The 12,943-nt window shown below is 30.1% G+C and overlaps 1 protein-coding gene across 3 annotated transcripts; it reads left to right on the top strand.

The window, feature by feature from the left end:
• LOC109352371 (nuclear transcription factor Y subunit A-1-like) lies at positions 8,663–12,692 on the top strand. 3 transcript variants are annotated; one of them, XM_019594338.1, is made up of 7 exons: positions 8,663–8,853; positions 9,442–9,736; positions 9,900–10,012; positions 10,214–10,285; positions 10,544–10,708; positions 12,164–12,408; positions 12,495–12,583. In XM_019594338.1, the coding sequence occupies exons 2-7, from the start codon at positions 9,463–9,465 to the stop codon at positions 12,496–12,498; spliced, it is 873 nt and encodes a 290-aa protein (XP_019449883.1). In that variant the 5' UTR covers positions 8,663–8,853; positions 9,442–9,462; the 3' UTR covers positions 12,499–12,583. The 3 variants fall into 3 exon arrangements, with proteins under 3 accessions (XP_019449883.1, XP_019449882.1, XP_019449881.1); XM_019594337.1 differs by adding an exon at positions 12,664–12,692 and having other exon boundaries at positions 8,665–8,853; positions 9,451–9,736; positions 12,164–12,625; XM_019594336.1 differs by adding an exon at positions 12,664–12,692 and having other exon boundaries at positions 8,666–8,853; positions 12,164–12,625.

The following is a 12,943-nucleotide window of genomic DNA, read 5'->3' as shown; positions in this document are numbered from 1 at the left end:
TATATGAATTTGAGAAATGTATTTTTTGTAGTCAACAAAAAAATAACTAAATCTTCACATAAACTGGTAAGTATAGAGTCAAAACCTTTTGATTAATTCATTGTAATATGTGTTAACTAGATGAAATGTTGATTAGAAATGATAAATAATATTTTATTACTTTAATATATGATTGCAAATACAATATGTATGTATATATAATGAAGAATAAAAATGAAACTTGAGAGATGTTTAATTTTTTAAAAAGAAGTTGATAATCAATTTAGCAAGAAAATAAAGAGACTTCACAATAATATAGGGATTGGGTATGAAGGCACTCTATTAATTTATTTTTATAACTCATGTGGAATCATACATAAAATAGCTACCCCTTATTCTCCAAAATGAATGGTAAAGGTAAAAGGAAATGGTAGGGCCTTTATAGAATCTATAGTTTCTATCTTGCTGAATTTTGGTGTTGCATCCTACAAATGAAAATAGAGCGCAAAATGCACTTGTCACTCTTATTCAGTTTAAAAAATGTAAGATGACTATACTATTAATTTTTTGATGACATTGTTTGAGAGCTTGCTTAAGACTATATTGAAATTTATCTAAGTTACAAACTATATGTTTTAGCTATGAATTACAAGACCTTCATGTTGATTCATGTAGATTTTATCTTCTGATTAAAAATTAAAAAAATAATATCAAATTTTGATATCCATTTTATGCACATCAAAATTTTGAATTGAAGATAGAGAAAAAACTAGTAGATGTTATATTAAAAACAAGTGAAAATGTATCAAATAAATCTCCATTTATCTTTGTTTATAATCATAGCAATAAGATAAGATATCGGATGTAATTTAGCTAAATGTAGAAAATGCATATCATCATTTATAGTTTTTCTTACGTAATGCTTCTTCTAGATTAGTGTCTATGGCCTCAGAGTTTTCACTACTTCTAATTATATGAATGTGACTAGATGATACACTGCAATTATTCCTTGGTTTAAATAGGAATTTGTATTCATGGAGTTCTACATCATTGCCACTTAGTCAACACCTACTATCCTACACCCTTACACACACCTGAAGGTGCGTGACTTACTAGAAATTTGCACTACCAATATCTTTCTTAAGGTTCATACTTTTAAAAATGCAACTGATATTTTGACCAATGCGGTTTTCATGGACAAGTTTAGGCATTGTCTGAGCTTGCTGAACATTTATTGATGCTAGACTATAGAGTGCCCCAACCCAATTGCAAAAGATGGAAATTGTGTAAGACTGAATTACATGGGATGCTTGCGCCCATAAGAAATCGCGAAGCTACCCATTAATGGTAATGGAACTATGCCAAAAAGTTATGTTTCATAATTTGCAAATTAAATTTGTTTATCTAGATAACAACAATACAAGTTATGAGATTGAACTAATGTAAAGGGGTTGAGGAGAAGACTATATATTTATGTTATGTAAACCTAATGTAATAAGGAGAAAAATAGTCAAAACATAAATTTTTATCCTCTAATAATACATAGTACTAATCTCTCAATGTTCCTGGGGACATAAGTATAATTGATCAAACTTCATTATTATTTACTAAATCTCTTGTATTAATCTATTTTCTCTATACTCTTTTACTATTTAATTATTCATTTGTTCCCAACAACGTACAAATCTAAATTCATCCAAATTCATTCATTTCCCACCCATAAGGATTTATATGGATATTCTTAACGTTCTATCGCCTTATTATATAACAATAAAGTGAGGATCTGGATAACTTTGCATTCAAATATATATAAAAGAAGAGGAAACGTGAACAATTAATATATGCATCGTGTATATACACCACGTATTTTAGACCTAGTTGAAGGGTCACCCGAAAGATTGGGCCAACTTTTATCTAAACTTTTCTTGGGATATAATCTTGTACTAAAGCAGTAACATGCATAGGGATACAACTGATTTATCAAAAAAGTACTGATAGAATTGAAACTTTAGACCAGAGCAGCATTAAATTTAGAGCTTCACTTTAGTCGAATCATATAGCTTCCCTCAAATCATAAAACCTCTCCAAAACTGCAACATTACAGTTATAATTACAGGTAGTAGAGTGCAATTTAAAACGTTGAAACTTGGTATTGATTGAGTAAACTTCTTTTGATGTAGGAAACATCAAACCAATCATCAGAAACTTTATATGTATATATGACACCATTTATCTTTTTTGCTTTTAAGAACAAGCACGAACTCATATGAATCAATGGTGAGATCAATTGTAGAAATAAGTGCCTTCACTACTTTTTAAATATTAAATCAGTTTTAAGCCAGATGTATAAAAATTTATAAAGCAAAGCAAGTTTGTCACTAGATTCCCGTTCCCTACTTATTTAATAAAGAAGGCTTTAGCACTTTAGACAAGAGCATTATACTGCACTGCGTGAAGATTCTCAACACAGATAATAATGCTTTCATGTATGATTTATTCCCGGCCAACATCGCTTGCTATGCTAGGGTTGCCATTGAAAGTGTTAAATTTAAGCTCATTTGCATGTGCCCATGTAGTGATTTTCATGTTTTTGCTATTAGATGTATTCGGAGAATAGCTTGAAAAAATAGTTTTTCTATGTTTTCCCTATTTCATTTCCAAGTTCTTAAACATGTTGTGGCTCCATGTATTTAGCTTGATCATCCTTTATCTTTGGGATCCAATATGTATTCTTCTTTTTTATAATGGAATTGATTTATAATAATATAAAAATATAAAAACTTTTATACATCCAATGAAGGATTATCATCTTTCCTAATTATACAATGTTTCAAATTATAATGCAATTCATAATTATAATTTATTTTTCTTGACTATACCTTAGAAAGTGTTCTTCTATACTAAGGTGGAAGGGCGGAGATTGATCTGTCTAGTGGCAAGAGTTGGTTTTATATTACCTTGGGTGAGTATCTAAAAAGGAACTCTAACTCTCAAGATAGTATATGTGTAGATCAGATGTTGTCCCCCACTTTGTGTCACTTCATATCCTATGGGTATGTGATTGGTCAGAAAAAATATATTTAAGTTAAAATTTAATTATTAAATATTTTTCTGACCAATCATAAACTCATGGTACATAGAGTGACACAAAGTGTGGGACAACATATGTGCTCTCATTCCATTATGGGATACTTTAATCATGATGAGCCATCTTTGAACGTATGCCCAGTGGGCAGCTTTAGCTGTATTGGGCGGCCCTGCTATGTCTACGTTCTGGCTAGCACATTTCTTCATTTAGGGTGGATCATTTTGTCGCATGCCGAAACTATTGTAGTCATATAGTAGAAATGTCCTCACTGCAAGGAAGATGATAGCCCACATTGTTCAGAAGACATGTTCACCTATGTAGCAATGTCTGCGCTATTCATGCGGCGTGTTAGTCTTGTACCAGATGTCTATGGTATTACAATTACTGGTTAGACCTTGGCTTATCACTGTCGTCCTTTCCCTTAATGGGATGGGCCATTTGTCATGATCGACATCCACGTAGGTCAGATCTTATTCGTCTTGTGATGAGTCGTGTTCTTATGAGTCGTCCAATGTTTAACGAGTTTGAACACTAAGATTGAACAATTACCCCAATCTAGTCATTCTAGTGGTATGGTCAGCCCTTGCTGTGCAAGTAGACTAATGTAATGATGATGTTGATTTTGTATGTGATCAAGGGGGATATTTTGAGTTCATATGTGGTCTATCTTTCACAATTGATTTGTTCCGTAAAGGTGAGAATCTTTTCAAAAATTCGGGCGAGCGGACCAATTTTGTGTTATCTTTTCAGTTATCATACATCTAATCGGCTATTTGAGATGTGGGTTGTAATTTGATATGTGGGCGAGACTCGCTTTATTTTTATTTTGGGTTGAATAATTTGAAACCTGTAGAAATTTGCTCAAAACATTATGCTAGACCCGTGTTGGGCAAATTTTGAATTAATTGGCCTGATAATTAAATAACTATTTGAAACATTGTGTTTTGTTGTGATTACAATGAATACTAGAACTATATAGTTGCCAAAATTCTTGGCTTGATTATTACTGCTGCTGGTGAGATGTGTTTAATCTATTTACTGAGTTCTCTAATTATTCCAATTTCCCACAACTACATAAGAGAACATGAACATAGTAAAGTAGTTTTAAATCTATTCAAATATAACCATGTTTGAATTCACCATCTATAGGATATCTTGATATAAATAATGGTAAGTTTAACTTTGGGATGAAGATCTGGGTTGAAGCAACCTAGTTTATGGTTCAAAATTTGTTGTTTACAATAAGAAACTAATAATGTATATACAAAAATCTTGAAGGACTAAAATAAGTGTTTTTTCTTGTGATTAGTTTGCCAATTTGTAGCACCATAGTAGAATCATTACCAATGGCACACTGTAGAGCTGGTAAGAGGAAAGAAAATGACACAAACATGATTCTACATTAAAAACATTAGGAACTAAATTGGTAGTTTAAAATTATTAGGGATTAAGTTAATAAGATCGAAAAACATAAAAAACTAAAATAGGCAATTACTCTTTAAATTTCAACATTCATATCTCAACAACATTGACCCTCTAATTGAGAACCATGTCATAGATATTATTGAAAATATTTTATAATTCTTCATTTGATTTTTTTTTTTTGAAGTGGGAAATAATGACATAGCTTTTCATGTTTATTTTTTATAACATATATAATTGATTTTTTAAATAATTAGATTTATTTATTTTTATGTATATCTTCTCATAGTTATGTCATCTTAATTTTATTTATACTCACCAACAATATTCAGTTTAATGACATTTTTATTTCCAATTCTTCTCCTTCTAGATTTCATTTATCATCTCATTAAACTTAAAATTTTAATTATCAACATATGTTGTTCAAGTGGTACATGTTTAATTTCTCTTAAATAAAGTCTTGGGTTCGAGTCTTGTAGATGGAAAAAAAATATGTTAGAAGAGTTAGCCTCATATAAATATACCTTTAGTAGTACTTAAAATTTAAAATTTCCCAAGTTTATAACAACCTCAAATAAAATAATAGTTACAAAAAAACTTAAAATTTTAATTAGTTACAAACTCAAATAAAATAATAAATATTATATATTCTCTTGTTTGTCTACTATCATTTATAACAAGCTACCTCACTTGAATTACCAACTAATGTGCTAGTGGTGTAAAATTCTATTAGATTTTTATAATGATCAAAATGTCAAAAATTCGATTTCTATGAGTGATATTTGTTGGGAGGGGAAGCCACACATCCTAAAAGAGATCAATTTCTTACCCAAAATGATAAAAATATATCTTTAGTAGTACAAAAAAATCACACTGAACTTGTAACTATAGAGTCATTTTTAAAGATGTTAGAGCATGATAGGTTTTGTAGATGACTTCTCCAAATTTAAAAAGAAAAAGAATTGTATACAAAATTCGTTTAAATAAAAAATCAACAAATAGATACATTATTTAAAAAAAGGATTAATTCATTGGAGGAAATATTCTTGACAGTATATAATAAAGTTACATTATTTAAAAGTGTGCTGAGATTTGGAAATCAAATTTAGTTAATCATAATAAAAATATATTTTATATTATTTGTATTATTGTTTTGCTAAAAATTTAAGGTTCCACGTAAACTACATAAGGAAAGCAATAAATGAAAATGTGTAACCAAAATAGTATTCTATAATAAGAATACGAGAAAAAATGTATATCTATACTATATATAAAGTCAAAACTTGAAATAACTTCTCTCATGGTGTAATTTTTATTTCCTACATTGTCTTTAACATTATTTAATTTTTACAAAAAAACTATATAAATCCTAAACAACTACCACTAATACATTGATAAATCGCATATCTCACATTAAATTAAACATTATCATAAACACAAAAAAATATAATATAAAGTACACCGAACACAACAAATACATTTTAATTTACAAAAATGAAATATATAAAAATTGAATATCACACAAATGAATACTGATGAATAAAAAATCAAATTAAAAACTAATTAAATGCATGCGTATTATCAAATTTTTACACATATGTATGCACGTCAGTGTAAAAAAAATTATATTACTAATATATTATCCACTTTTTATATTTAATCATGATTGACTTTTCAAGAAAAGTATTTCAAATGAACGGTGAATGATACATTAACTATGTATAAATCTTTATACTATCAGTGTATAAATATTATACTCTTATTTATATTATTTTTGATGAGTTTATAATATTAATTTATAAATGATTAATGATATATCTGCAATTCAATACGGAAACTGTTTTGTAAAATAATCACAAAAAGTTCCTCAGAGAAATTTAAGTCATGGTTGCTGTTATGAAATCAAGGAAGCAAGTTATTTTAAAACTTTCGATTTACCAAAAAAAGTTATTTTAAAACTTAGAGTAGCATTTTAGAAAAGTTTTTCTTTCTGATTTTATAATATCCAAATAATATATAATAAGTTATATTAAATATTTATTAATTACACTTTATATTCATTATTTTTTCATATTCTAATAAAATTTCATTTTCTGTTGATGGATATCTTGGAATATTTTTATATGTATATTTTAATAAGTATAAAAGTAATAATACTTTTCTTAATCGAATTATATAAAATGCCTTATGATAAATAAAGAATGAAAACATTTCATTTTGTCCTTATTATATAACAAATCATATAATGTTTATTTCGTTTCCCACGAGTGATACTTGTTGGAAGAGACAATCAAACACTCAAAAAATAATTATTTCCTTATTCAAAAGGTGTGAGGATACCTTGTAAGTATAAAAAATATAATATTTTCATTGTCATTTTTAAAATGAAAATCTTATCTTGTCTATACTCGTGTTATAAAAATCATTTTGTGTAGGTCAGTTTAATGGTAAACTAGTTTCAATACCAGTATGATACAATAATTATATTGGTCATGTAATTTTACCGATCAAAAATCGACCAAAATCTGTTAAAACCTATCATATCGACCGATTTTCAATTGAACCATACCATCATATCAGTTAGTTTCATTTAAAATTAATGAATAATCATACCGGTCATACCTTGCCGATATGCGATTTGATCAATGAACAACTAGATAAAACATTATATTAGTACCTAACCGGTTTGATAACCGATACAATATTAATAATAACTTTGGTCTATACTAAAAGTTTTGATTATTTTTTTGTTGTGAAGACTATTTATTAATAAACAATTACTAAATAAATCTATCAATTAAAATTAATTATTTTTGTACTAGTAATTTAGTTAAAAATATTTTATAAGAGTAATTTGGAAGGAAATGAATGAATTAATATATAAAAATTATAAAATAATTGAATTATGGTGGTTGTTTTGAAATCAAGGGAAGCAAGTTATTTTAAAACTTAAAATAGCATTTAGAAAAGTACTTTTTATTTTATAATATCAAATAATGTAAAATAAGTTATATTAAATATTTAATAATCATACTTTATATTTATTAATCTTTCTATTCTAATAAAGTTTCATTTTCCCTATCTTGGAATGTTTATATATATTTTGATAAATATAAAAGTAATAAATACTTTTCTTAATCTTTATGAATTATATAAAAATAATTTATGATAAATAAAAAATTACTTTTTTTAATTTTGTCCTTATTATATTACATATCATATGAAGTTTTAATTGTCATTTCTAGAAGATAGTAAAACATATAAATATGTAGTAGTTATTATTTTTTCTTATGCATTAAAAGTTTTGATTATTTTTATTTTTCAATTAAGACTATTAATAAGAAATTACTAAATAAAACTGTCATTTAAAAATAATAACTTTCTTATACTAGTATTTAATTAAAAATATTTTATAAGAGTAATTTGGGAGGAAATAAATGAATTAATAAATAAAAATTAAAAAATAAACAAATGTTTTTTCAAGTGAGATACGTGGCTATGATTGCTTGTTCTCACAGTGCGTGTCACGTGAGCCACAATCTTTATTTTGTTTGTTTGATTTCCTCTCATAACCTCACCTCCCTATGGATGTAACGAGCGCGGTTAATGCTTTTTTATGCCCATACTTACAATATTTGCAAGTATCCGTGTATGTAATGAGTATTTATGGGTACTCAATAAGTTTTTAATTTTAATTATATATTTATATAATTTATAATAATCAATATGTTAAAATAATTGTTATATATAATATGATATTCATATGATAAGTTTTGATCATACTCAAATATGTGTAATTTATTATGAAATAATATTAAAGTATATGATATATAATTTTAAAATAATAATAAATATATATAAGAATTTAACTTGGTACCACAGGGTGATATCACAAAACTCGCTCCCACCCATATAGCACCCATAAGCTATTATTGTGAGTATCCATTGCAGGTATTTCCACGGGTACATGGATCAAGTATTTTTTTGCCATCCCTACTCCTCACACTCTTCTTGCTACCCCAGCCGTAGGTACGTGACATCATAATTTTTAATCTTTCTGATAATTTAAAAGAGTCTTATATCACTAGACTAGATTAGACATTCTTGGTATAACCATTATCGCTTTATCAAAGAAACAAAATGAAAAGAAACAAAGACTTTGAAAGTTGAAAAGACCTAGACTTTGAACACTGTTACAATTATTTTTCATTTTCTATTTGTTTTACATTATATGATAGTATTAATTAGTAATTTCTGGTGCTAAATTGAGAGTGAGAGTTTGAGAGAGGGAAATCAGATTGGCTCTTTGAATTTCGCGTCAGATTCTGAACGACCAAAATCTAGGTTTTTTTTGTTCTTCCCGGGTAAGTGAGTAATTTGATTTTTTTAAATTGATTTGGGGATATAGTTTGATTGCGTGATTCGTTCCTATCTGAGTCTTTTTAGTAATTAGGGTTTTTGTTTTTGTTCTTGAAGGGAGAAATTTGGGTTCTTTTTTATCATCTGGGTCGGATAATCTTTTGGCTGCATGGCTTGTCCTGTGGGAATTCTTGTTTAGTTGGTTTGGTATTTCCTATGGTTCTGTTTGGTTGTCCGACTAATAAATATGATTGAATAAAAAATGATTTGTTCTAGATTCTGTTCCTCTTGTTTTGAATTAAATATAGATATAGCTAATAATTGAAAGTTGTTCCCTTAAAGAATTACAAGCAGTGTAGCTAATAAGGTTTTGTAAATTTTGGCTGGCTAAGAAGTATTATTTGTTTCTCTTTATGATGAATCATAATTAATTTCACTGAATGGTTATTAATTTTCTATTTCATTGTTCATCTTTTAAAATACTATGAAGTTATTATCCTTTATGTGTTTCTTGTTGTTTTTGAATTTTAGTATCAATCAGCTTTGTTTAAGCATAATGAATAATGAATGAAGGTTGTTTATAATTGTTATAGTTTTTCTAGGGATCTGAAGATATGCGATCCAAGTCTGAAACAAATCAAATAAGTTCGGGTCCACATTCCCTTCAACCGAGCAATGGTTATGCTGAACCTTGGTGGCATGGTATTGGGTACAATCCCATCACCCAAACAATGTCTCTGGCAAATACAACCAATTCATCCTCTCTTGATTGCCCTAATGCTGATTCAGAATCCAATGAAGACAGCCAGTCTTTGTCCAATAGTCGAGTGAATGTGGAGGATGATGGCGTTACTAAAGATTCCCAAATTGCTGCTCCTAATCAATCAGGTGCTTGAGAGTATAATGTAACTACTTAAAAACAGAAAAATAAGGGAAGATAAACAGATGAATTGGCACTTCAAATTATGTTTTTTGCCGTTTGTTAGTTCATTCAAATATTATAATTATAAATTTACAGTGATACTGAAGTACAATATTCTTCTCTTTGTAGAAAATTATGGACAACATCGCCAAGGGGTGCAGCATACTTCAGCAGCCACACCTTTAATGCGTGAAGGCGGTCAAACTCAGACTCCTCAGCTGGAACTTGTTGGTCATTCAATTGTAAGTCTTTGCCTTTATTGTTATTACTTTCTTTGACATAAAGAGACCTGGTGTAAATATCACCGACTTTGTTCAGTAGCATAAACCTATAGCAATTCTTGCGTAAAGTTTTGTGGATGTTCTATTATTATGAAACGTACAAACTATAGCAGTATGCTTTTGTAAGATGGGAGCCCTAACTCCTAACATTCTTTGATGCAGGCATGTGCTACAAATCCTTATCAAGATCCATGCTATGGAGGTGTGGTGACAGCTTATGGACACCAGCAGTTGGTATGTGACATTAATCAGCGTTTTATATATGGTTTACTTTACTGCATATGTAGGTCATACTAGACTTGCTGATTTGCATTTCACACATAAATTAGTCTGATAAGAGATGTGGTTGGTGTATAACCATGACGGGTTAATTTTTTCATGACTAAGAAATATGGTTAGCACATTTCATTGTTTGGTCTGTTGTCCTGTTAAATGCAAGGTGATATTTGGATAACGGTGTGATAGATAACCACATTATATTTTTACTTTTAGGGATATGCTCCTTTTATGGGAATGCCTCATGCCAGAATGCCTTTGCCCCTTGAGATGGCACAGGAGCCTGTTTATGTCAATGCTAAACAATACAAAGGAATTCTGAGGCGAAGACAGGCTCGTGCTAAGGCAGAACTTGAAAGGAAGCTAATAAAAGCTAGAAAGGTACAAATGCACTACACCTAATGCATCTTTATGCATTTTTTGTATATTTTTTTACTATAGTAGTTTGGTGCTGCTTTATTAATTGGACAAGTGATATTGAACCACTTTAGGTGTGAGGTATTTATTCTGCTGTGTTGCTTTTTATTGTACTAAACCTTATTACTCTCATATGAGCTAAAATCTTTTGTTTGGCACGAATTAATTAACTAATGTGAGAAGATTATAAAATTATAAAAAGGAAGCTTTGTAATCTGTGGACCTTAAAACATTTTAAAATTAAAACAAGAGCAGTGCAAACTGTGCAATGTCATTTCTGATTCCCCCCTCCTACCTCTCCCAAAAGAAAATAGCAAGCGTATTTGCCTTCTGTTGCGAAATAAAATAAGTGGTAGAACAGGAAAAGTAGTTTAAGAGTAATTTTCCTTTCCTTCGAGAGAGATAACCATGTTATCCAGCCAGACTTTTATCTACCTTTTTCATGATGTCGTATAATAGTTGCTTAGTCTTAGTCCGAAAACTATTTTTAAACTATACCAGTGTGCATATGTAAAAGGGAAAGCTATTCAGTATTGTCTATAAAGGGAAAACATGAGATCTGCTGCTACCCTGTAAGCACTCAACAATAGAGCATTTCATCTTTAAAGCCTTTGCAGTAATGCCTGCTACATCCTTGACTTGCTGATTTTAATGATAGGAAAAATTGGTCCTCCTTTATTGCATTGGAACTATTGAAAAACCTTCATGAACTGATATTAACTGTTACTTAATATAAAATTATAAAGCCATTAACTATAAAGAAATCCAAAACCCTAGTCCTAACATCTATTAAGTTTACACTGAATAGCACAAAAGGTTTGATTTGTATGTGCAACAGGTTTATTATTGGGATTTGTCTTGGGGATTTTTAACATGCTGATGTAGGCATAGGTTTGTTGGAATCATTTTGGAATGAGATACAATAAAACCAGAAGCTCCTTATAGTGAATGCAGAAGCATGTTAAATAGAATCCTTTTGAACTTGTAGTGAAACATCAGGGAGGAACAACTTCCAATTTAGTTTTGTAGGATTTGCTATTGGAGGCTGTACGAAGTTAGCCTTGTCTGTAAGAATTAGGTTATAGAAAAATAAGTATGCAGATGTAGGTAGTGGAAAATGGAAGTCATACAAGTTCACGAAGGTCAAGAAACTTGTTAAGACCTTTTAACTTCAAGGATTTTTCTATTTTAATTTCTTTGAGTTCTACTCTGCTTTTGCCTGTGTATGCAGTCACCTTTGTAAATCCATATATTTGAGGGGTTAAGGAGCTTATTTTCGATTAGGCTTTCCATGTCAAAATAATGTTGACTGAAACAGAGGTTGTTGTTACTAGTACTACTGTCATAACTCGTGTTTAATGTTTTCTTCATTCAAATTTGGATCCTCTTCTGGGCTATGCTAACATCTGTTTTGCACAGCCATATCTTCATGAATCTCGTCATCAGCATGCTCTGAGAAGGGCAAGGGGTAGCGGGGGACGTTTTGCAAAGAAATCTGATGCGGGGGCCTCAGGCAAGGAAAAGGATACGGCTTCTGGTCCAGTCATGTCATCACAATCAGTCAGTTCATCTGGTTCTGAACCTTTACCTTCTGACTCTGCCGAAACCTGGAACTCTCCAACCATGCTGCAACAAGATGCAAGAGGATCAAATGCCCACAGCAGGTTTGGAGCACCCAATTATGAAAATGGGAGTGGCTCCTACCATAATCATAATGCTTTGCAATCTCCAACTTATCATATGCACTCGGGTGAGAGAGCGGAGGAAGGCGACTGCTCTGGTCAGCAAAGGGGAAGCATATCTTCTGAGCACGCCTCGCAGAGGCGTCTTGCTATACAGTAGAGACAGAGACCCCCTGCATGGGGGATAGAGATGCCAAGGTGGGTTTGTATCCTAGTGATATATTTGGTGAGAATACCTTGGTTATCTGTGAAAATTCTTGGCTATATATATATATATATATATATATATATATATGCCAAGTGGCAAATCATTCTTGGCTATGTTCTTGTGTACTTCTAGTGTGAAAGATATAGGGGAAAGAATGATGATTGGGATGTGATTTCTTTTGAAGTCAAATCAATCTTTCATTCATATCTTATTTTTGCATTTTGTACAGAATTATAGTGGTTAGTGAATTGAAGCTCAGATTGGGATGATCAGATCAGAGATTCAGAACACTTTTTGGTGAAATAAACT

Source organism: Lupinus angustifolius, chromosome LG07 (assembly GCF_001865875.1).
Source record: "Lupinus angustifolius cultivar Tanjil chromosome LG07, LupAngTanjil_v1.0, whole genome shotgun sequence".
NCBI lineage: Eukaryota > Viridiplantae > Streptophyta > Magnoliopsida > Fabales > Fabaceae > Lupinus > Lupinus angustifolius.
This window is presented reverse-complemented; position numbering and strand designations above follow the sequence as displayed.